The following is a 25,727-nucleotide window of genomic DNA, read 5'->3' as shown; positions in this document are numbered from 1 at the left end:
AGGTCACTACACCATCCACGTTGCCTGGTATTCTGCCAAAAGCATCACACGCTCCTTAGCACTAGGGGTAACACTGAATCCAGTGTCAAGCCTTCTTGCCGGTGGCCAGTTATAGCAGTCTTCAACCAAAACAAAGCAGCCAATCCCGTCCCTTGATCAGGACAACAGAGGAGTGCTTTCAGAGGGAAAATCGATAGACTTTTAGAAGTCTAAAGGATCGCTTTGCAATGCCACATCTCTGTCTGAGTCATCCGTGCTGCCCTTATGAGCTAGAACATTGTAGAGCAGCTGCTTCAGGGAACGCACGTTCCTTGTACTCTTTCTCTGCCAGGCTCCCGTAATTTTGTTGATTAATTTATAACAATAGCCAGCAATCAACTCCCATGCATTCCTTTGCCTTCTAATATTCTGGTTGTGCCAATCTTATTATAGATCCTTAATATATTTGTTGGAGCTGGTTGGGGGGTGGGGAGGGGAAAGAAGGAGGGTTTCCTTTACATTTTCTTAAAGAGATACTCTCTTCTAACCTAAGCCTGTTTGCTTTGGTACACTGTAACTATTAGTATTCAGGCTGTGATAACTCTTACACGCTGCAGCTAAAAATAGACATGGCTGCTGTAACATTGTGTGAAATATATCCTTAGCCTAGGGATACAACTTAATGGATTTTTTTTCCTATTTCAAGGGCTGTCTGTTGCTAAATTAAGATGTGCACTTGTAACCTGAAAGGAGCAGGGAACCTACAGGGACGATTGTTAACCATCTTTGTTTTGGGAGGGTTGTAGGGGAGAAAAAGTGTGGGGACAATCCTGATTTGAACACTGTAATCTCATCCTGTTGAGGGGCATTTTCTGCATTAAAATGAATGTATGATTTTGCATCCTTCAGTAGGCTCACAAGCATTAAAGATGTTGCTTGGAAGGAAAACCGTGCACGCACACACAACAGAGGGTATTTTTAGAATTCCGCTCTCTATTTTTGCCATCTACTGAACACTTTGAAAAAAGGCAGCCACATGGCGCTATTTATGGAAGGCTAGTAGCAGCTAGCAGACACATTGTAACAGGAGAGTCTGCAATTTTTGCAGCCATGACAGTAAGCAGCTTTGATTGGATCTTGAATACGAATGCTAAGCTTCAGAAAGGATGTAGATTACTGCGAGATGGCCACAGGGGTGTGTGTGAGAGAGAGACAAAACACGTTCATTCCAACAAGAAAAAAGTCTTACAGAATATAACAAGATACCTTCCGGGTATCATTAGCACACCCATTCCAAATATAATTAAATACCTCATTTATTCAGATCTGTTGTTATGTATAAAGGATCAGAAAATGCCAAATTCTCTCCAACCTACACTATTCTTTAAAAGCTTTTAAGAGAAGGAATCAGTGTTTAATTTGGTATCGTGAGAATGGATAAGTCTTATGTATTAGGAACTCATGCTCCTGCTTGCTAATCCTGGATGTGCATGGGCTACCTGCAGTTACTTGGCTGTGCTGAGGGAAATACACTCTGCACATGCTTAAAGGCACACTTTCTTATAATTTTTAGTGTTCAAGCACATGAGAATAAGATCTGGGGCTAAGCTCCAGGAAACCCTGGCTCAATGTAAGTCCTAGGAGGAATGCAAACTGACGTACTGATTCAGATGAGGATAAGGTCATACATTACTGGCGCTTCCCCGGGGTAAGATCCCATATGGCTTTGGTGGCAAAATCAATGGCTTGAGCAGATCTAGCAGGTTCCCACATCATTGTCAATATCCCCCAACCAAGGAGGTGCTACGATGGGGATTCTCCACTCCTCGTACCACATTATTCGTACCACATTAAGGGGCTAGACACCTTACAGCTGTCCCCTCTTCTGGTTCTTCCCCCAACCTGATGGTTCCTGGCAGCCTTACCAGTCTGCCCTGGGGTCTGGTGGTGCTGCTGCTGAATGCCAGGTCGGCCCAAAATAAGACCTCCCTCATCCGTGATTTGATTGTGGATGAGGGGGCTGACCTGGCATGTATTACTGAGACCTGGGTGGGGGAACTGGGAGGGGTCACTCTCTCCCAGTTGTGCCCTCCTGGGTACTCGGTGCAGCACCAACACCGACTTGAGGGTCGGGGAGGGGGGGTTGCCATGGTCTATAGGAATTCAATCTCCCTCTCCAGGCTTCCTGCTCATTCGAGTGCAGATCTTGAGTGTTTGTACCTTGTGTTGGGTACCCGGGACAGATTAGGGATTCTGTTGGTGTACCGCCCACCCTGCTGCCCATCAGACTCCCTGCCTGAGCTGACGGAGGTAGTCTCGGACTTGGTGTTGAGGACCCCCAGGATGATGGTCCTGGGGGATCTCAACTTCCATGCCGAGGCCGCTGTATCCGGGGCGGCTCAGGACTTCATGGCCGCCATGACAACCATGGGGCTGTCCCAACATGTCATCGGCCCAACGCATATAAAAGGACACATGCTTGATCTGGTTTTCTCAACTGGGCAGGAGGATGGTGATCTGAAAGTGGAGGACTTAACATCTGTCCCTTTGTCATGGTCAGATCACTTCCTGCTGAGGTTTAGACTCCTGGCGGCCTTTCCCCTCTGCAAGGGTGGGGGACCTATTAAAATGGTCCGCCCCCAGAGATTAATGGATTCCGATGGATTCCAGAGGGTTCTGGGGGATTTTCCTGCTGGTATGGCTGGTGCTCCTGTTGAAGCCCAGGTCGCTCTGTGGAATGCAGAGATGACTCGGGCGGTTGACACGATCGCGCCCAAGCGCCCTCTCCCTCTGAGCAGAGCCCGGCCAGCTCCTTGGTATACACCTGAGCTGAGGGCAATGAAGCAAGAGGGGAGACGGCTAGAACGCAGGTGGAGGAAAACTCGTGCTGAGTCTGACCGAACAGAGGTAAGAGCCCTCTATCGAGCCTACTCTGTGGCGGTGAGGGTGGCAAAGAGACAGTTCTTTTCCACCAGCACTGCATCTTCTCAGTGTCATCCAGCGGAGCTTTTCCGAGTGGTTCGCGGCCTGTTACATTCTGGGCCAGGGAGAGAGACGGTGGAACCCTTGGTAGCACGCTGTGACAAGTTTGCACGGCACTTTGAGGATAAAGTCGCTCAGATTCGTCATGAATTGGACACCACCATTAATGCAGTTCCATTGGTAGAGGCGTTCAGAGCACCGTCTGGTCCAGTTTTATTGGATGAGTTTCAGTTACTGAGGCCTGAGGATGCGGACAAGGTGCTTGGCCAAGTCTGATCGACCACTTGTGTGCTTGACCCTTGCCCTTCATGGCTTATTAAATCAAACAAGGAAGGGATGTCCGGCTGGGTCCAGGAGGTTGTAAATTCCTCCTTGAGAGAGGGAGTGGTACCTGCCACTTTAAAAGAGGCAGTAATTAGACCACTCCTGAAAAAGCCTAACCTGGACCCAGAGGATGTTAACAATTATAGGCCAGTGGCCAACATCCCCTTCCTGGGCAAGGTGCTTGAGCGGGTGGTTGCAGGACAGCTCCAGGCACTCTTGAATGAAACTGATTATCTAGATCCATTTCAATCGGGCTTCAGGCCTGGTTTTGGAACGGAAACTGCCTTGGTCGCCCTGTGGGATGACCTCTGCCGGGAGAGGGACAGGGGGAGTGCGACCCTGTTGATTCTCCTGGACCTCTCAGCGGCTTTCGATACCATCGAACATGGTATCCTTCTGGATAGGTTGTCTGGGTTAGGAGTTGGAGGCACTGCACTGCAGTGGTTCCACTCCTACTTGGATGGCTGATTCCAGAAGGTGGTGCTGGGGGATTATTGCTCTGTGCCATGGCAATTGTGCCATGGGGTTCCACAGGGCTCTATTTTATCCCCCATGCTGTTTAACATCTACATGAAACCACTAGGGGAGGTTATCCGGAGGTGTGGGCTGAGGTGCCATCAATATGCAGATGACACCCAGCTCTACCTCTCTTTCTCATCAAAACCAGGTGAGGCAGTGGCTGTTCTGAATCAGTGCCTGGGCACGGTAATGGACTGGATGAGGGCTAATAAACTGAAACTCAATCCAGACAAGATGGAGGTACTGTTAGTGGGTGGTTCGTCTGCCCGGCTAGGTGATATTCAACCTGTTCTGGAGGGGGTTGCACTCCCCCTAAAGGATCAGGTTCGTAGTTTGGGGGTGCTCTTGGATCCAGAACTGTCACTTGAGGCACAGGTGAACTCAGTGGCACGGAGCACTTTTGATCAGCTTAGGCTGGTATACCAACTACGCCCTTATCTGGACAGAGATAGCCTAGCTACAGTTATCCATGCTCTGATAACTTCTCGTCTGGATTACTGCAATGCGTTATACGTGGGGCTGCCTTTGAAAACGGTCCGGAAACTTCAGCTGGTCCAAAATAGGGCAGCAAGATTGTTAACAGGGACTGGCCTGCGAGCTCATATTACGCCAGTACTTTTCCAGCTGCACTGGCTGCCAGTCCATTTCCGGGCCCAATTCAAAGTGCTGGTGTTAACATTCAAAGCCCTTAACGGCTTGGGGCCAGGTTACCTGAAGGATCGCCTCCTCCCATATGTGCCTGCCTGGACCTTAAGATCATCATCAGCGGCCCTTCTCCGTGAGCCCCTGCCAAAGGAAGTGAGGCGGGTGGCTACTAGGAGGAGGGCTTTTTCTGTTGTGGCACCCCGGCTCTGGAATGAGCTCCCTAGTGAGGTTCGCCTGGCGCCTACATTGTACTCCTTTCGGCGCCACGTGAAGACCTTTTTATTTTCCCAGGCATTTTAGCTTTCTAAATTTTTATCTTTGCTGTTTTAAATCTGTATTTTAAATTCCTGTACTGCTGCTAGGTTTTATTGTGGTTGTATTGTTATATTGTGGTTTTAATGTTCTATATATTTTAAATTGTTTTATTGTGTGTTGTTTGGTTTTAATTTTTGTGAACCGCCCAGAGAGCTTCGGCTATTGGGCGGTATAGAAATGAAATAAATAAATAAATAAATAAATAAATAATTCAGACTGCAATTAAATCAGTGGAAGCTGGTGGCTCTGATTTCGGTGTGGCTGTGCAATCATTCTGGTTATTAGTCAGAACCAGCCAGAACATTAAAGGAGCTATCCAAGGTGCTGATCCCTATCCCTATCCCCCAAATAGGTTCAGCATCTGGGATATCTCCATTAGAGTTCCGGCTGGTTCTGATTGAAACCCAGAATAGAATCACATCCCCACTGAAATCAGAGCCACCAGCCCACTACATGAAATACATTACTAGCAAAACAACAAGCACACTGCATCAATAGTGTATGAATCCACCCCGAGACTGAATGGGCTAATCAAGAGTAACTCCCGCAAACTGCTTTTCTCCTTGCAAACACCACGTCCTTGTTTATTCTTGTGACTTGCCCTTCAGATATTTAGTCTTTGCTGTAGGAGAAATGTTACCGAATCGTGCATTACAGGAGGGATTTATAACATCAGAACGTTGCCCTATAACAGGGAAAATGAATGAGCTCTGTAATAGCATCCTGGCTTTGACTGCCTTTACAACCATTAATTATTAAGTGTCTGGCTTTGGGCCCATCAAACCTAATGAGACAACTCCTCCACCGATACAGTGTGAAACACAAGAGTGTAATTTGCACCCTCTCTCTTGACAAGGTTTCTAAATTAGCCAGGACACTGAAACAATCACCAGGGTAAGCCTGGATTGAGTGACATTACATTCAGATGGAAGAAAAGCTGCCCGAATAGGAACTTCACCAGCTGGCTTGGACTCCTCATGGACCTTTGGGCCCCTTTTTGGTTTCAAAGGCAACATCGCTGTTGAAGATGATCTGACAGTTGAGGGGCCACGCTGCACTTTATCAGCCACAACTGCTAAGCCTCAATCAAGCAGGCATGCAAAAGTGTGTACAGAAATGCATACAAATCAGGAGAAATGTGTACAAAAATTCTTACATTATGAGAAATTCAAACCAAAAGTGCATACACAAGGAGAAATAAGGATAAAATTGCGTACATTTTTGTATGCATTTCTCCCAACATATGCAATTTTGTCCACATTTTCCCCATTGTATGCGTTTTTGTGCACAATTTTCCCTACACATGTTTTTCACATATTTTCTGCTTGGAAAATTGCATTGCAAAATTCAGAGAAGTGCAAAATCTGAAGAAGAATCATTCATTCATTCATTATATTTCTATCCCACCCCAGAGCTGACGCTCTCTGGGTGGTTCACAAAGCTCTCTAGGCAGTTCATGTTCTGGTTCATGTTCTGGAAGTGTGAATTAGGTCAGTTTCTATTAAAATCGAAGCCAAACAAAATCCGCCCCCCCATCCTAACAGCACCAGGTATGGTTGGGCAAATGTTGGGGAGCATGGGCTCCAAGGTCCCACCGAGGCTGATTCAAGATTCATTTTTTAAACACACACAAAATGTGAAGGACCCTGTACTTGCTGTGGTGTGATGGGCAGATCTGCAGTAGCCACCATTTTTCTTCCCAAATGTCTTTGGGCCCACCCCAGCGTAACAACGCTATGTCAGGGGCTTTTGAGGGGGAAAAGATTTTACTTCATTTTATTTTATTTTATTTTTTATTGCATTTATATCCTGCCTTTTTCCTCTTGCAAGGAACCCAAGGCAGCTTACGTTATTGTCCTCCTCTCCATTTTATCCTCACAACAACAACCCTGTTAGGTAGGTTGGGCTGAGAGTCTGTGACTGGCCCAAAGTCACCCAGTGAGCTTCCATGACCAAGTGGGGACTAGAACCTGGATCTCCTGGCTCCCTGTCCAACACTCTCACCATTACACTACACTGGCATTTTATTGCATTGCTGTATGGAATGAAGACCCTTGCACATGTTGTGGCTTTCCAAGAGATTTGTTCTTTTTCTTTGTTTTTGTCTTATGATGATGATGATGATTTGTACATATGGCTGAAGAAAAGCCTTTCCTGGAGACTCTCCAGTAACATCCACTACTTCCCAGCAGTGAATTGCATGAGCACTGCAGTTAATTTTGTAACCATTGCATTCACGGACAGTGTCACCAGGAAACAGTATCTATAATCAGAACCAGGTAGGTTCAGATGTTGCTTCCTCCTAGGGATGTCATGGATGTCCGGTTGGAGCTTGAGGCTCAGCAATTTCTTGCTGGCTCAGCCTCCTGGACTCCAGTCTGCAGATCCCAGCACTCACCCGACCTGACCCACGCCGAGTCAGGCAAGCATATGGCCTCCCAGTCCCTCTCCAAGCCGCCATTTTACATAAAAATGGCGGCTCAGCCTTTTACATAAAGGCTGATTTTGCGCAAACAGCAGCCATAATAAAGGCAATTTACCCAAAATTACAGGCGTAAATGGTCTAAATAGACAATTTACATCTGTAATTTTGCATAAATGGGCCTGTTTATAGCCTCCATTTGTGCAAAATCAGCCTTTACATAAAAGGCTGAGCTGCCATTTTTATGCAAAATGGTGGCTCAGAGAGGGAGTGGGAGGCCGCCCACCACTTGTTGGGCACCTGTGGACCATCCATCACTGCATACAGCAAGCAGGGTCAGGTGTCCAATGGGGGTCCGGCAAATAGCATGTGAGGCAGGCTAAGATGAGTTTGCCCATTTCTACTTCCTGTATGTGGCTGTGCTCCTGGAGATGTTCAGGTTTCTCCATGCAGAAATGGAAAACATCTGACCCAGTCCCAAATAAAGACGCAAAGCAAGGCTTCATAGAGTAGCTATGGGAGCCATCTTTAGCACCTAGCAACAGCATTCCAAGCCATTGTGAGAAGTTATACAAATAGTAAGTAAGGATGGGGAAGAAATTTATTCAGTTTGCATTTTAATGTGGACTTCCCTAATTTTGCACTTATGAACCAATACATGAACCGAAACTCAGTTATGCTTTGAAATTCACACTTCTCCAAATTTTGCAATGGACTCCTCCACTGCAACAAACAAAAACTTGCAAAAAACTCATATTAGGGGAAAGTGCACACAAAAATCCATATTCATGAAAATAACATTCAGAAAGGCATTCTGTTAGGAAAATTGCTTACAAAAATGTGTGTGTGAGGCAAAAATCATGGATAAAAATGCAAGTATTAGGAGAAATTTGCACAAAAGTGCATACTTTTTCATTTCACATGAACTTTTAAAACATCTTGATGTTTGGGACAAACTGAACTTAAGATTAGAAAAATTCTCAAAGTTCAGGATGATCCGAACTTCAGACTGGAAAAATGAGAAACTGAGGAACTGCAATTGACTTAATATGAACTAACTAATGCTTGAAACGACCTCGAGTACTAGCACTCTTTGCATTTGTTGTATTATTCGCATCAAAGGCATATTATGCCCTCTGGCCCAATCCTGCAAGCTTGTGAAAGCTCAATTTTAGCTGATTTATTTGCACAAGGAAGCATGCCAATCCAGCTCTCTCTCCCTCAAAACCAAAAAAACAAAACAAAACAAAAACCAGTGGGACACTCTCTGTTGTTACTTACATGGGATCAGTGGAGGCTGGTGGCTCAGAACTCTAAAGGACCTATCCAAGGAAGCATCTTGGATAGCTCCTTTAAGAGGAGGACTGTTTCTGACTGAAACCTGGAGCAGATTCACCGCCCCACTGGCATCAGAGCCACCAGCCTCCACTGTGCGGGATATAATGAATTTGGAATCAGAGGCACAGAAGACGTTGTCTTACACCAAGTCAGACTATTTGTCTATCTAGCCAACTATTGTCTACTCTGACTGGCAGCAGCGCTCAAAGGTCCCAAGCAGAGATTTTCCCTATCCCCTGCTCCTTTGAACTGGGATTAAACCTGGTACCTTCTGCATGCAAAGCGGGTGCTCTACCACTGAGCTATTATGCCTCCCTCGGAATGAGAATATAAAGAGAGCTACCTGTCAAATCACAAGAGGAGTCCATCTAGTCTAGTCCTATCTGAAAAGAGCTCTCGGAGAGAAAGTATTTCCGAGCCCTGCTGTCTGGCATCTTTTTAGGAGACGCTTTACTGCCATCACCCAGGCATCCTAAGGTATCCACATGCCCTTCTGGCTGGTGGCCCATCTTTGGTGCACAGGGGAACTTTGATTGGAAGGGGGAAAGCAATTCAGCAGGTAGATTTCCCTGGGGAGTAAATCCAGAGGAACCCCAAGTGGATAATTGCTTTAGCTGTAAATAACATTCTGGAAGGTTCTGCTGGTTTGAGGGATAGGGGTCAGCACCTTGGATAGCTCCTTTAGAGTTCTGGCTGATTCTGACTAAAACCCAGAATGGATTCACAGCCCCACTGAAATTGGAGCCACCAGCCTCCACTGTGTGGAGGCAATTCCTTTTTTCATTCTGCTTATATTTTCTATTTTGGCTCAAACCACACCCTCCACCTCTATAATGAGCACTGTATTATATCAAGAATAACAAATGTGAAAGCTAGTCACCCTGATCCAGCCAGGGCAATCCCCATGGAGACGCAGGCCTTGATGCATGCCTTGCCTTGCTGGTTGCAAACCACATGCTCAAAAACGAGCATTGCATTGGGAAGAAGACTCTGCTTCAAGGTCTTGGCCTGCAACATGTGACAGTCTTTGGTGGTTCTGCCTCTTGCACACATCTCTTAATAAGTAAGTGAGGGCAAGCCACTCGGATGGTGCCTATCACTTCTATGGAGGGTGAGCCCGAGCCACGCAGGATTGCAGCCTAACTCTCTCTGTCTTCCAGCTGTAAACTATTTGGCACTTGTCCTCATTGTTCTTGGGATCAGCAAGATAAGCAAGTGACACCTGCCTTGACCTTTGGATAGCTGATGAATCTAAATGCAAAAAAAAGTTGTCTGCTGGATACACACTTTCCACAGACATTTTTATAAGCTGTTCAGCAACTGTACAGCTGAACAGTACAAACAACCAGAATTGTTGATGGGTGTGGCCCCGGGAAACTTCACTAAATTATCAAGATTTTGTTTAGCTTGAACAGGACCCTCCGAATTGGCCTCTAATTCCACTTCAGGTGAAATCTGGTGGTAATGCCACAGAACACAAACAGTTATGATGCATTAGTGTGTCTTCCATGGTTTTAATTCATGATTTACATTGCAACAGAAAGGACAGGGTGTTCTACAAACAATTCGTGCATCGGGAAACTCACTCTCCTGAATGAATGCCGCCACATTTTACTTTTAGAAGCGATGAATTGTAAGTTGTAGTATACTTTGATCATCCTTGTTAAAACAAGCACACAACAACTGAATCTAGGTCATTGTTACACTGAGTCAGAAGTGGAGAAATTCTTTTCTAACAATTTTTCAACAAGACACTAGGAATTGGTTCTGGAATTCAAAAGCAAAGCCACAGACCTTTGCAACATACCAAATGGGTGCCCTTGGGAAGTGACTTATCTTTCTGCCTCATTTTCCAGCTAGTAAAATAGGAATAACTGTGGCATACCTCACAGGGTTGTTGTGTGAGCAAACAGTATGAAGAATTTACAACAGTTTGGACATTATGACACACACACATACACACACATGTGTGTGTGTGTATGTGTGTTTTCTACTACTGATAACTCTTGGATTGTCATAAAATATACATTATTTAACTGTGGTCCTCCTCTATATTCCTGGTGATGAGAGAGATATTTTAAGAATAAATATCGTATTGGTTAAGAGTCTAGCATCCTCCTAGAAATCTGAATCATGCCAGAAGGGGAAATTTTATTGCTTATCAATACTTTCCCAAATAGGAAACATAAATTCTTCATTGTGAGAGGAACACTTGATATAAATGTATAAGACAACTAGGAATTACAACTTATCATTTAGAAAAAAGCATTCAAATACTCACGTTTCAAAATATTTCTTCTTTCTAGCTCCTCAACAGCAGGTCTTTGGCTCAGTCGCCTGCGGAAGAAAACCAAGATGACGTTTTGTACCATTGTTTTGTTTTTTTTAGTTCAGTGGTTTTGGTTTATTGTTTTGGTTTTTTGCCTAAGTCCACTTTGTCCTGAGGCCAAAAGAGCTGGCGTATAGGTCAGATCATGAGCAATAATCAAAGGCATGAGACCTGCCCTTTGAGACCCTTCTTGTTCCCATCCCAAAGGGCAGCTTCTGTTTCCCGGGAGAGAAAAAGTTCTTCACTAGCAGACGCCTCTTTCTCTATAGTCTGTCCCACTAACACATATTCTTCTTCTCCCTCTCTCTGAAGAAAACCCACGGACTGCTGGGAGGGACTCTTAGGACAGCCAGATACTGGAGGTACTTATACTCAGAATTTTAAGAAGTCTTCTTAGAAATCTGTGCAGTTGCTGTTTCAGAGTCTCCAGAAGCCCTGCCTTTTTGTCTCCATTGTCTGGTATCACCAGTGATACATCCTGACAGCATTTAGCCTCAGCAGAAAAGAAAAAGGCTTGTGTGAGCAGGTGGTTCCTTGATCGAAACTGTGACAGCGCAGCCTGCTAGCACACTGAATATAATCAGTGTGTGTGTGTGTGTGTGTGTGTAGTGCTTAGAGCATCACGAAGCATCCCCTTAGTGCCTCCCCCTTTACTAGAGCTGCCTTAGGATTGACTCTGAAAGATCAGATGATCGCAGCCACAGTCATTGGATCCAGCATCCCAAATGAGACTTCCCCCAAGAGGTTTGCTCGTTAATATCTGCCTTGAAAATCTCACCGGGTAATTGTCCGCCCCCATGCAGGCATTTATAGATACTTTACTGGCTTGTCTGTGGATGTAGCTGCTAAATAAATTAATGAACAAATGGATCCAGAAAAGGAAGAGGAAAAAGCCAAGAGAGACGGCACGGATTTTTACCACGTCCTAAGGTTCCCTCTGCCCCCCACTATCTCTTGCAAAATACATGTGATATTCAAAGACTACGGGCTTGCAAAAAGAGAGAGATGTTTTTGTCTTTGGGTTTCCTTGTCAGATAAGCTCGCAAGCAACATGTATCACAGATGATGTGGATGAATAAAGGGAAAATATTAAGTGGCATTATAGACATGTCCCCATGAAAGCCATAGATTATCCTGTCTTAATGTCAAAACGCAGATGGAGAGAGGGAGCAGAAAGAGAAATAATAATATTATAGTAACTAGAGTAATCATTGTCATGATTTATACAGAGTGTTGAAGTAATTTGCACAGAATGGGTTGGATCCAGACTTACAACTGGTGGAAATCCGCTAACACTGGAGGGAGTGTGCAGAGGGGAAGCAAGATTTGCCAATCCCTCTTCCCCCTGAAGCCCTCTGTCCCCCTGAAAATCTGCTCTGGAGGGTTAGGGGACACTCCAGAGCAACATGAGGGACTGAAGGGGGTATCAGCAAAAAAGGTCTCACCCACCCCTTCCTCCAGCAGGCAGCCCTCTGGGCCTCAGTCCACCCTGAGAACGGCAGGAGCGCTTCCGTTCATGGAACGGCCAGTCGGGATCCAACACACTAGCTCAGAGCCAAACTACATATTTAGCCCCGAGATAGTGTTAAAATGTGCATAAGCCTTTAGCATACATGTTTTTTCTTCTTTAAGTATCAGCTGGGGGGAAGCAGGACTGGGACCATGGCGCATGGGGAGGGGGAGTTTAACCGTTTACCCATGCATCATGATGCCGCTGAAAATCCTCCACCACAACAGTCATTGTCAGCCCCCAGGAGGGAAGCTTCCATTGCTGCCAGCAGAAGCCTCCCTTCTGGGGCGAGTAACAGCATCAGGGGCTGTTTTTTCACAGGATGGTGGCATGTGCCAGGGGCCCAATCCTGCTCCCCCCCCCCCCGTGGATATTTAAAGAATCAAAACTTGCATGTTAAGTGCTTAATGTGACATTTTTATATTAATCAGTGGTGGCAAATAAAGGGGGGAATGTAACCCCCCAAATTGCAATTTTAGTACTACAGGATGCTAAAAGGGTCAAATTTAGCTTGAGAACAAGCTAAATGTAACCCTTTGCACATTATGGAGAGGTTTGCTGCTGAAAGTTTTCCATCTTTTCGGGGTGCCCTGCAGACTGCAGCCCATGGAGGGGGCAGGGGGCTAAGATAGCCCCTGGGCTTTCCTCAATTGCCCTCCCCTGCTGTAAAGTAAGACAATCTTATTAACCCCATGTTGCAGATGAGGGGGTGGTGTGTACGGATTGTAGGTGGCTTTGCCTATGCCACCTAGACAACCCAGAGTTGAAGAAACTATATTATACTGTTCCTAGCGGAGTGAATGATACATTATCGTTGCTGTTAGGACATTTATACCATGCCATCAACATACAGGGACTTTCCAGTTCACACTCATGCCCCTTCTCAAAGGGAGGTTTTCTCACAGCATACAGCGAAGCTGTAGCTCAGTGGTAGAGCATCTGCTTTGCATGCAGAAGTCCCAGGTTCGATCCCTGGCATCTCCACGTAAAGCTGGAAAACTCCCTGAAACCCTGGAGAGCTGCTGCCTGTCAGTGTTGACAGTACTGGGCTAGATGGACCAATGGTCTGAGTCAGTAGAAGGCAGCTTCCTATGTTCCTGTGTAGCTCCAGTCAAACTCCCAAATTCCTCTTGAGTGGAGTGGGGTTACTGTAGTGTCCTTGCCATGATGCCTACATGTCTAGCCCACCCAAGTCAACCCTGGATGCGCATGTGCACTGGCCTGGGTTATCCCCTTTCTGCACGCATTGTGCTGAGTGCTCTTGCAGTTATCCTCTGGGCAATGCCTATTAATCTCTACTAAGTTACCTCAAGGCAGTGCTAAAGGCAGGGTTTTTGGGGTTTCACTGGCTAGAGGTAAAACACATCCTTTACCTCCTGTGACAACAGCCAGGTGTTAATTCACCCTACATCACAACTGGAGCGTAGAGGACTTTGACATTCATTTATTTCATTTATATCCTGCCTTTTCTCCAAGGAGCCCAAGGTGGCATACATGACCCTCCTCCACTCCATTTTATCCTCACAACAACCCTGTGAGGTAGGTTAGACTCCAAGTCAGTGACTGGCCCAAAGTCACCCAGTGAGCTTCATGGCCTGAGTGGGGTCTAGAACCTGGATCTCCCAAATCCCAATCCAGCGCTCTAACCATTACACCACCACCTTTCTCATTATCAAGAACTACCACTGGCAGGGGCGGAGAAATGGAGAGGAAACCTCTTGGTGCACAAAAAATATAATTTCTTAGCTCTGACATGTTTGGATTAAGATCTTCATCAGGGACACTGGGAAACAGAAGACGGTAGTCTCCGGCACTCTGCTGCAAAGTGATCCACTAGAGGTACACCTGGAGCAGCCTTCCCTAGTCAGGTGGCCAGCCATGCTGTCTGGGGATGATGGGAGTTGTAGTGCAACACACGTGGAGGGCATTGGGGTGGGGAAAGCTGACCTAGAAGGTTCAGATGCTCTTTTTCCTGTATGGGTGTCTTCCCTCCTTTTCTCCCCAGGAGCAGGGAAATGCACAAGACAGGGGGTCCATTGTATCTGATGATCGGGAAGGAAAGCATGAGGACCTCCGTGCATGATGGCAGTTTTAGGGTGGCAGCCCTGTGTTTTCCTTGTATTTTTAGTTCAGCCTTCCCCAACCTGGTGCCTCCAGATGTGTCAGACTGAAACTCCCATGATCCCCAGCCAGCTTGGCCAGTGGCAGAGTTGCAGACCAAGACACCTGGAACTGGGGAAGGCTGATGTAGTTCCATCCTCAGGGAGTAGGATTTGATTCATATTGTTTCCAGCAATCCGTCCCCCGCTCCATTCGAGGATCTTTCTGAATTCAATTCCCATGGCTTTGTTGCAGAGATTAACATGCTTTGCGCAATCTCCCAAAGCAAATAGTGACTTACACGGAGAGCTTATCTCCAAATCAAAGGGCCATGGGACCTTCTGTCCACATTCCCCTCACTTGCCCATTTTAAGTGGTCACTTCAAGTCTGTTTAGGTTCTCCTGGAAGCTTTAGATTAAATTACAAAGAATATATAAACTGCACTCGGGGCGGGGGGGGGGGATTAGATGACTTTCTAGGAATACGATAGAGATAAAAGCAGTACTCTGAGTGCTGTGGTAAGTCTCCGATTCCTTGTTTTGAAACCCAGTTGGCACTGATTTTTTTTGGCATGCACAAAATAAATGCAACATTTGTCCAACTGATAATGAAAGAATTGTCTTCTGTAAGGTGCATATCTATCCTCTGTCCTTTTCTGCACCCTCAAAAAGCACTCCCCCAAAAGTTAAAGAAGCAACACTGGTCAGTTTTCCCTGACTTGAAAATTAAAATAATTCACCCACCCCACCCCCCTCCCCCAACACACACTTTCCCTTATCCTGCAAGCAAATCTCCTTTGGCACAGCAAGCTTCCAAGCCTGGGATCTGAAGTTTATAAACATGTCTGTGCATGCTAAATCCAAAGACACTATTACTCAAATAGCCATAGAAGAACATGCATGCAAAAGGGCATTTAATTGTCTAAACTGTACATGCAATTTCCACATCATAGGGTGGGATATGCCACTCAGTAGTAAATGTGAGGTCACATCTAGTTGCTGTGGGTGTTTGGGGAAGGGCCATAGGAAGAGCACATGCTTTGCATGCAAAAGATCCTCAGTTCTGTCCTTCGTATCTCGATATAGGGCTGAGAAGCACTCCTGTGTGAAACCCAGGAGAGCCACTGCTGCTAGTCAGTTTAGACAATACTGGGCTAAACGGACCAGTGGGGTAGTTCAGTATAAGGTCATTTCCTGCATTCCCAAGCTGGATAGGAATCACCCGTGTGACACCCAGTGTCAGCACCATAGAGCGTTGGGCTCCCAGGTTGGGCTTGGGCACGAGATGTGGCAATAGAATCTGGATTAGGCCTGGCTGATACATGCATCAGCAGAACATGGTGTTAGAACATACTACCCAACTTAAGGCTGGGGTGGCCATGTACACATTGTCAAAGGGGAATTGCTTCACCAAAAAGAGGACCAAAGGGTGCACCAAGCTGCATGACATTTGCCTATACAAATGTGTATGTATAGCTGCAATTCTAGAAATAACAACTAGAATTTAAATAGAAATACAGTGCATCTCACCAGGCTTTAAATGGGGATTAGAGAAATTCACAGAGGGCAGATCTATCAGTGCCTATAATGGCAAACTGAAGGGGCCCCGATCTACATTGCACCCGCCATTGCAATGAATTCGGTGTCCTGTCAGGTTAAACGCTCTCGCATTAAAATGTGATTATTCACACTCACCCATTTTCCCTGTTGCAGTGCTTCATCAAATGCATGAGCTTGGTTCACACTCGAGTGCTGTGCTGTTTTCCTGCACGCGTTTGTCTGATCTCAGATGCTAAGCGGGGTCAGCCCCAGTTAATAGTTGGATGGGCGACTGCCTGGGAATCAGGCTTCCTGCATTGAGCGGTGGGTTGTTCTATCCCTTCAAATGAGACTAAGTTTTACCCCTTCCTATCCCCCCCCGCTCTGGATGCTTTTTAAAAAAATTAAGGCGTTATCCTCACAGAATCAGGGCTTGTCCACGATGTTTTGTTTTTTTTTTTTCTAATTTAGGCATGATCTTCGAAGCTTCACAACTTCGAAGCTTCAAAGATCATGCCTCAATTAGAAAAAAAAAATCACAGAGTAGCCCCAATTCTGCGAGTATAACGCCTTAATTAAAAAAAGGAAAAACATCCAGAGCAGGGGATAGAAGGGGGTAAAACTTAATCTCATTTGAAGGGATACAACAACCACCTGCTCAGTGCAGGAAGCCTGATTCCCAGGTGGTCTCCCATCCAACTACTGACTGGGGCCAACCCTGCTTAGCTTCCGAGATCAGACAAGTGCGCGCAATCCAGCCCTTTGCTTGTTGCTGAGGAAACGGGGGGCTGCTGAGGAAGCAATGTGATCAGTAGCCGGAAGAAAACATGGGGCCGTTGAGAGCTGTGATTGGACAGGAGGAAAATACAAACACTGCTGTATATGGACAGGCGGGGGAGGGGACTATGACTGGATATGGTAGCGAAGGCAGAAAATCAGAGCACATTAAGGGGAAATACTGGGACATTAGGGATATTAGGGTATTGAAAGTGGGAGCATAGAAGTGAGAAATTCCGGTTCCAATTTGAGGCGGCTACTGCGTAGTGTGAAAGGCGGGCGGTGAAACCTCATTGGAAGCGAAAAAAGGCGGTAAGTGTAGATCCAGCCAGGGTTGAATGTCTGTCGATTTGGAAGTGAAAATGGAACACCCAAAAATAAGGGAGTGGTTTCTAAATATTCAGGGTGCTCTCTTGGTATACAGAAGTATATATGTATGTAAATTAAAAGAAAAGGCATTTCCTTAAAAAACAAAATCCTGATAAGGACCAGTGGCCTGTATTAAATGCTGAGGCATCCATTTAGAAAAAAAAAGAAAAAGGGATAGGGAAGAAGACAGAGTTAGCTGCCCCTAACAGCTGAGGCTAAGTATCCTGGAGAGGGGAATTAAAGGTGTGTGATGGGAGACTCCTCTCTTCACTATACAGGGATGCTTCAGGCAGAAGGAAAGGAAAAAGTACACCTTTCCCCTTACCCACTCTCCTGAACTATCCCCATCGCCCACAACACAGTTAAAAATACTCAGGTTCAGGGCATGCAGCTCCCAAACCTAAGCCCTCAAGCATTATAGGAATGTAGGAAGCTGTCTCACACAAGGTCAGATTATTTGTCCATCAAGCCCAGTATATTCTGACTGGCAGTGGTTCTTTCCCATTGCCTGTGCCCTGATCCTCTGAGCACAGCTGGGGAAGGTTTCTGGGGAGAGGGATGGGGAAGAAAGTTCCTGAAACTCTCCCTGCCCTCTCCTTGCCCTATTCTTCCAGGGGAACTTGTAGTTTCATCCTGCATTGCATTTGACAAGGGCTGGACTAGATGACCACCAAGATCTTTTCTAGGTCTACGATCCTATGAGTCTCACTGCCCACTGGGGCTGATGTGGGATTTCCTCCAGATGCAAATGGTGACTTCAGAGGGGGATTTTCTTCAGCAGCACAGCAGGGGAGGTCATTTATGTGGTTTGTCATTTTTGTGAACTGCCCAGAGAGCATTGGATACTGGGCGGTATAGAAATAAAATGTAATAATAATAATAATAGCAACAACAACAACAACAACAACTCCTTTAGGTGCCAGATGAAGACCTTTGTATTTTCCCAGCATTTAGCTCTAGTCTTTTAACATTGTTATTTTACATCTGTATTTCAAATTTCTGCATTGCTGCTACATTTTATTCTGGTCGTATTTTTATGTTGCAGCTTTAAGCTTTCATATTTTATATTGTTTTATGTTGCATTTTGTGGTTTTAATTTGTGTAAGGTGTCCAGAGGGCTTCAGCCATTGGGCAGTATAGAAATAGGGGTGTACGAAACCCCGCTTGCCTGGCTCCGCCGGGTTCCGCAGGTGGGGGGAAGAGCTCTGTCCCTCCCCCCAAAATTCTCAAGGGGGGGAGGTGCTCCATCCCTTCCCCTGGAATCCTGCCCAGCTGGCTCTGTTCCGTGGCCAAGCTGCGGAGCTGCTGGCCGGCTCCAGCTGGCCGCAGCCGGACATCCGGCCACTGGGCAGCCCTGCCCCTGCAGGGACGCAAATGGTGGCTGTCGTAGCCACTGCCATTTGCGTCCCTGTATTGAGCCATGATAGGCTACGTAAATATTTACGTAGCCTATCACGGCAGGGGGAAAACCCCAGCGTACGCAAATGGCGGTAGCCACCGCTATTTGCGTACACTGGGGTTTTTTTCCCCTTGCCATGATAGGCTATGTAAATACTTACGTAGCCTATCATTGGGGGGGGGGACTAGCGTACACAAATGGCGGTAGCATTAGCCGTGATAGGCTATGTAAGTATTTACGTAGTCTATCACGGCTGAAGAGGAGGAAGCGAATGGCAGCCGCAGGACGGCCGCCATTCGCAAAACAGTGCAGACGGGAGCAGGTAAGTGCTCCGTTTTGCGCGCTTTTCGTGGGGTGGGGGCGGCGGGGACTTCATCCTGCGTGCCTTTTGTGGGGTGGGGGGGTGGGGGCTTCATTCCACGACGGATTTCGGGGGGCCAAATGCACTGGCATTCGGCCTCACCGAGATCCGTCGCGGAATTCTCTGACGACCCTATATAGAAATGAAATAAATAAAAATAACATCGCTCCCTTCATGCCTACTGTGATTCTGATAATTACCAACTCTCCACACACAAGCCAATGCTATTTACATCTTTACAAGCCTGCCATGCAATGCAAAGACCCATATAATGTTGGGTCCAGCTTGGCCCTCAGTCACTGCTCAAGATATCTCTGGTATAAATTACTCCTTGTGGCATGGAGAGAAGAAAACACCTTTATTTTGTTGGTTGAATGATGATGATGATAGCACACCTTGGCCACTGTACACATATATACTGCTAAAGCTGTTAATTTTCCGCTGTTCTGTGACAATTACTCTCCAGGCTCAGTAAGGGACTGTCCCTGAACTACTTAGCATTCAGTATAGAACATGCTGTACTCACTTCTGATTCCTTTTTTCTTAAGACATCAAAAACAGAGAAAGAGGAGGGAGAGAGAGAGAGAGCGCGCACACACACAAAAAGAAAAAGGGAGGAAAGATTCCCATTGTCCCTGAGCTTAGTACACCTGTCCTTTGAGATCAATATGCTCCCCAAGCAGAAAGGATTACAATCAGAAAAAAATAATACCTCCAGGATATGTCAGGTAGAGAAGTGGTGTAGCCATGCCATTGAAAAGGATTCTTCCTTCTGTGTTTAAAAAGAGCAAGGCTGCAGATGCTTTTTTTTTTTAAGTGGGCGGGGGGGACATCGCAGATGTACAATTGCACAGTGGGTGGCACCAATAAATGCACAAGCGTGTTCGCTCTTTCTTAGGGTGGAACTAGGCAAGGCACTACTGTAGGCAGCAACCTGAGAGCCAGTGTGGTGCAGTGGTTAGAGTGTTGAACCGGTTTTATGTTTTAAATAATGTATTTTAATGTTTTTTTAATTATTGTGAACTGCCCAGAGAGCTTTGGATATGGAGCAGTATAGAAATATAATGGATGGGTGGATGGGTGGGTGGGTGAGTCGGAAGATCTAGTCCCCACTCGGCCATGAAGCTCACTGAGTGACTTTGGCCCGATCACTGACTCTCAGCCTAACCTACCTCACAGGGTTGTTGTGAGGATAAAATGGACAGGAGGAGAACCATGTATGCTACCTCAGGTTCCTTGACAGAGGAAAAAATATGGGATATAAATATAATAATAAATAAATAACTTCATTTCAACTCCCTCTTCTTTCCCTGTAATATTGAGCAAAGGGCAAGTGGGGCTTACAACAAAATATTTTAGTGTTACATGCTCTTGTTCAAAGTGCCATCCATCCAGCTGTTACAGAAATTTCAGTTGTCGTATGTCTGTTATCCTATGATTTTATAAGCTAAACTATGTCTATTCTACCTCAGTGTGAATAGACTGCCATGCTAGACAAAGACACAGCGCCTTATCAGAGACTCAGGAATGCCAAGAATGTGTTTACTAGGGTACAAGGCTACTTCTCTGCGCATGACTAAATATGTAAAAGGTGCTGTCTGTTTTTTGTTTCCCTCTCAGCTAGACAAAGAGATTAGTACAGCGCAGGCGTAAGACAGCCCCCAAAGGTCTTGCCTATATAAACTTTTGGATCACATCACTTGATTGTGACCTTTGTTGGAGTGTTAGCCCCAAGGGTTGCCTTATTCTGCAGAATAAAATCATGTTGGACCAGATCTCTGCCTCCTCTCATTCTTGGTAAACTAATTGGAAAGTCTACCAGGGAAAAGAACACAATTTTTGTAACAAATTTGGCGACCGCAGCAGGACGCCCTGTGTGACCTGGGAGCTGGGCAAATGCTGGATCAACCCAAGCGGAGGGCGCCCTGGACCTTCTTTGGTTCACCATGAGGTTTGAGGTGGCTGTTGCCTGGCAACCCGGCTAGCAAAGGACTCCTGAAGAGACGAGGCGAGTGGCGGTCTTTGGAGGACAGGACGAAATGCTGTCTGACTCTGGGGTCGTTTGGAGGCTGAGCTACGAGGTAAGTCGGATCGCACTGTCTGGGCCATCTGGGGAGTGTAAATCTCCCATTCTCGTCTAACTGAGCCTTGCTCAAGTAGCAGCAGTTGGACCAGAAAAAAAAAAAAAAACGGCCAGCAGGATGGGATTGAAACTTTCCGTAGGAGAACTTAGCCAAGACCCACTGGGATGCATGCTTAAGAATTTCAAGTTGTTTAAGTTAGATTATGGTGTCAAGATGACAAAAGATGAGCTCATAAAGTTTTGTAATGGGGAATGGGTAACATTTGGTGTTGGCTGGCCAACTGGGGGAAGCTGGGAGAAAAATGTTGTGTCCAAGGTATATAATAAAGTGATTGTTGATAACCATGGGGATCAGCTGCCTTATATTGATGCTTGGCAAATGTGGATATTGAAAAATCCTGACTGGATAAGAAAAGGTAAAGGTCGATATTGTAAAGCCATGATGGTTTGCTCCGAGGTGAAATCCAAGGTTCCTGTTCTCCCTGATTCAAGTCATACGGAAGGAGACCCTGCCCAAGGTGTGCTGAGTTTTTCCCATCCTATTCGGCCCGTTAAGTTGGGAGGGGAGGTTGCTGGGGGAGGGAGGCCTCCCCCTCTGGAGAGCTCATCTGTTACATTTCCGCGTCTCGCTCCCTCTGTGTTGAAAAGCCCTCCACCATATTCAGGTTTGTTAGAGGAAGCAAGAACAGCTGAAAAGGTTGTAAATCCTGAGGAAAGAGATTTATTTGAAGTCTTAAAGATTGTGGCAGAATCAGGAAGTAGAGAGGATATTTTGAATGTTGTGGAAAAAGTTGCGGATGTATATTCGCCCCCTCTTTTGAGATCTACAGCCAGAAAGGGCTCATATGAGTGCAAGATGACAAAGGTGGGAAGACAGCTCCCCCTGCGGGAAGTAGTTGGCCCTAACGGACGGGCTCTTGTTTATGTGCCATTCACTACATCTGACCTGTTTAATTGGAGGAATCAGAACCCCTCCTTAAGGGAGGATCCTCAGAAGATGTACAGGCTGTTTGAATCTATTTTCCGAAGTCATAATCCTACCTGGGGAGATGTGCAAACCATGTTAAATGAACTTTTAACTCCAGATGAAAAGCGGATGGTAGAAACACAAGCCTTAAGGCAAGCCCAGACTGAGAACGGAGCTGGTGGACCGCTCCCAGCCCAGGCATTGCCAGATCGGGAGCCGGGTTGGCAGGCTGGGTCAGAGGAGCTGATCCGCTACAGGTGGCTCATTTTAGATGGAGTTCAAACTGCAGTGCCCAAGACTACAAATTTAAGCAAATTATACGAAATCCGGCAGGGACTGACTGAGGACCCTAGTGCATACCTGCAGAGGTTGTTTGATGCATTCCATCAGTATAGTGATATTAACCCAATATTAGCTCAAGAGAATTTAAGGATGGTTAACATGATGTTTATTGCTCAAGCAGCAATGGACATTAAGAGAAAGTTGCAGAAGACTGATGGGGCAGCAGCAATGCCTCTGCCCCAGTTGATGGAGATTGCTTATAAGGTGTTTGTGAATCATGAGAAAGTAGAGAAGAAGGAAGCAGATAAGAAGGGCAGACAGAACGCAGCTTTGATTGCAATGGCAATCACAGGGCAAGTCCCTGATTGGGCAGATAAAGGTTTGAAGAAGGATTTGGGGAATCAGAGAAAGCTGCGTTTGGGAAGAGATGAATGTGCTTACTGTAAAGAGGAGGGACATTGGTGAAAAGACTGCCCAAAGCGAAAGGGGGAGAAGAGGGGGGCAATGGTGGCCATAGAAGGAGAAGGATCAGATTGACAGGGACCAGGTCCGAGACCTCCACCCTGAAGAGCTGCCTGGCTCTGAAGGACCCTCTGGTTACAATAAGGGTGGAGGGAAGAGAAATAATGGGACTTATTGACACTGGAGCAACTTATTCCATGCTGCCAAAAGCACAAAAGCCACAAATTAATAAAGATAAAACCGTAATAATTGAAGGGATCGAAGGCCAACCCACTAAGGTCCCTTATACTTTTCCCCTTCTCACGAAGGTTGGAAGTTGTCATTTGGAGCATGAATTTGTTGTGTCTGAAAGGTGCCAAGTTGCACTTCTTGGACGGGACTTGTTGACAAAGTTACAAGCAGAATTTTTTTTTCGAGATGACAGGATGGTTGTTAGGTTGCCAAAGCAACAAAGATCTAACTATCAAATGTGTTTGCAAGTTTATGTGGATGAGAACATGCGACAAACAGCAGATCACTACCGGGCAGCCAATGTGGCAAAAAGGGCCCCAGAAGATGTATGGGCAGGGAAGGCACCTGCAAGAGCAAAGTTTGTTAAGCCTGTGCAGATCAACCTTAAGCCTGGAGCTCAACCAGTAAAGATTAGACAATACCCCTTGTCACTAGAGGTCAGAAGGGGACTGAAACCTTTGATTGAAAAGTTTAAACAATATGGCTGGTTAAAAGAAGGAACTTCACCCTTTAATACTCCTATAATTGGGGTGAAGAAACCCCCCAAACCTGGAAAGGGGATTGAGTTCCGCTTAGTCCAAGACTTAAGGTCCGTCAACAATATTATCAGCGTGGATCCTCCCGTGGTTCCAAACCCACACACCATTATAACCCAAATTCCCAAAGAAGCCAGATGGTTTTCAGTACTGGACTTAAAAGATGCATTCTTTTCAATCCCTTTACATAAGGAAAGTCAGAAAATATTTGCATTTGAATGGGAAGATCCCGATACCCATATTAAAGTTCAGCTCTTATGGACCGTCCTTCCGCAGGGACTGACCATGAGCCCAACAATCTTCATGGGTGCATTGCAGAATGACCTGAGGCAATGGAAAGAGGACCGGCCGTGGGTATCCTTGCTTCAATATTCAGATGACCTTCTTCTGGCCACCCAGACAGAGGACTCATGTGCTGAAGCGACCATCTCCCTCCTGCAAGAATTGAATTTGAAAGGCTATAAAGTGTCAAGAGAAAAGGCTCAGATTTGCCAGACCCATGTCACCTTCTTGGGCTACCTGATTCGGAAGGGAACCAGAGACCTGAGCACTGCTCGGTTGGACGTCATACAGAAGACACCGAGGCCTAAAGACCCTCGAGAGTTGCGAGCCTTCCTTGGGCTCACTGGGTTTTGTAGAATGTGGATACCTGATTATGGGGGAAAGGCGAAGCCCCTGTATGAAGCTTTGACAAAGGAAAATATCATCCACTGGAAATGGACAAATGAAATGGAAAAGGCTTTTCTTGAGCTGAAGCAAGCCTTGGTGTCGCCACCCGCTCTGGCCTTACCAGATCCCAACAAACCGTACCGGCTCTATGTACATGAAAATAAAGGAGTGGCATCAGGGGTTTTGACCCAAAGGACAGGTCCTTCCTGGAGACCTGTAGGATACTACTCCAAGACTCTGGATCCAACTGCAAAGGGATGGCCTGCTTGCTTGAGGGCTGTGGCAGCAACTGCGCTTTTAGTGGAAGAAGCCCAGAAAATTGCCATGGGAGCAGATATGGAGGTGCATACTCCTCATGGCGTACCTCAGATCCTGGGAAGCAATGGAGATAAATTTTTGAATCTGTCACACCAGTCACGCTATGAGATTTTCCTACTTTCAAGCCCAGGACTCACATATAAGAAGAGCAATCTTTTGAATCCTGCCACCTTGCTCCCTAAGCCAGATCTAAATTGTCATGACTGTTTAGAGATTTTGAGTCATGTGACTCTGATCAGGCCTGACTTCACTGATTCCTTATTACCAAAGCCAGACCTTGAGGTGTTTGTAGATGGCTCCAGCTGTGTGATAGATGGAAAAAGATACACAGGATGTGCAGTAGTAACTCTCGAGAAGGCCTTATGGAAAGAGCGTCTTCCCAGCCATTGGTCAGCACAAGCAGCAGAACTAACAGCTTTGACTCGAGCCCTAGAAATAGGAGAAGGAAAAAAATATATATCTTTACAGATTCGCGAAATGCTTTCAGCACGGTACATGCAAATGGAGTGCTGTGGAAAGAAAGGGGCTTCATTACTGCTTCAGGACAGAGGATTGCAAATGGATCCCAGTTCATGAAACTTTTAGATGCCCTGATGAAGCCAAAAGAAGTCACTGTGATGCACGTGAAGGCACATGGGAAGAGTGCCAATCCCGAAGAAAGAAGAGGCAATGCTTTGGCAGATAAGGCTGCAAAGGAAGCCGCACAGATGGGAGGTGAGGAGGTGCATTACGAAGGAGCCCTAATCCCATATTTGAGTACAGATTTGGTTCCAATCTACTCTCCAGCTGAGCATGAGAGAGCTCTTGAATACAAGGCAAAGCAAACTGAAGATGGATGGTGGGTAGTCCCAGGAGGCAAAGCGTTCATACCCAAGCCTCTCTTGAGCTTTATAGTGAGAGACTTGCACCAGGCTACACATTTAGGAGGAACTGCAATGGGGGATTTGCTTGTGAGACACATTGTCGCCCCAGGATTGTATGTTGAGACCCAGAGAGCAGTGGCTAATTGCCCTTTGTGCCTCAAAAATAACCCAAAGACATCCAAACCCCCAGCTCAAATGGGAGGTCGCCCATGGGCTTACTATCCTTTCCAAAGACTTCAAATGGATTTTTCAGAGTTGCCCCGGACTCATGGATATCGATACTTATTAGTAATAGTAGACCAATTGACTGGGTGGGTTGAGGCTTACCCCACTCACACAGCCACTGCACAAATAGTAGCCAAGATCCTGTTAAAAGAAGTAGTCCCTAGGTTCTTGTTACCTGAAGAA

The 25,727-nt window shown here is 46.1% G+C and overlaps 1 protein-coding gene and 1 non-coding gene across 2 annotated transcripts in view; one reads left to right on the top strand and one right to left on the bottom strand.

Annotated features, from left to right (window-relative positions):
* The window catches only part of PHACTR3 (phosphatase and actin regulator 3), a 371,137-nt gene that overhangs the window by 6,747 nt on the left and 338,663 nt on the right, over positions 1–25,727 (bottom strand). The window contains exon 9 of the mRNA XM_084854302.1: positions 10,806–10,861. Coding sequence (XP_084710428.1) covers positions 10,806–10,861 — 56 coding nt within the window. The remainder of the gene's footprint in view (positions 1–10,805; positions 10,862–25,727) is intronic.
* On the top strand, positions 13,280–13,347 carry TRNAA-UGC (transfer RNA alanine (anticodon UGC)). The gene has a single exon. It is a non-coding gene; the product is annotated as a tRNA-Ala (tRNA).

Source organism: Heloderma suspectum, chromosome 4 (assembly GCF_057233095.1).
Source record: "Heloderma suspectum isolate Gila_16-S chromosome 4, 16-S_ref, whole genome shotgun sequence".
Classification (NCBI taxonomy): Eukaryota; Metazoa; Chordata; class Lepidosauria; order Squamata; family Helodermatidae; genus Heloderma; species Heloderma suspectum.
Note: the sequence above shows the minus strand (reverse complement) of the source record. Positions and strands in the feature narration are given on the sequence as shown.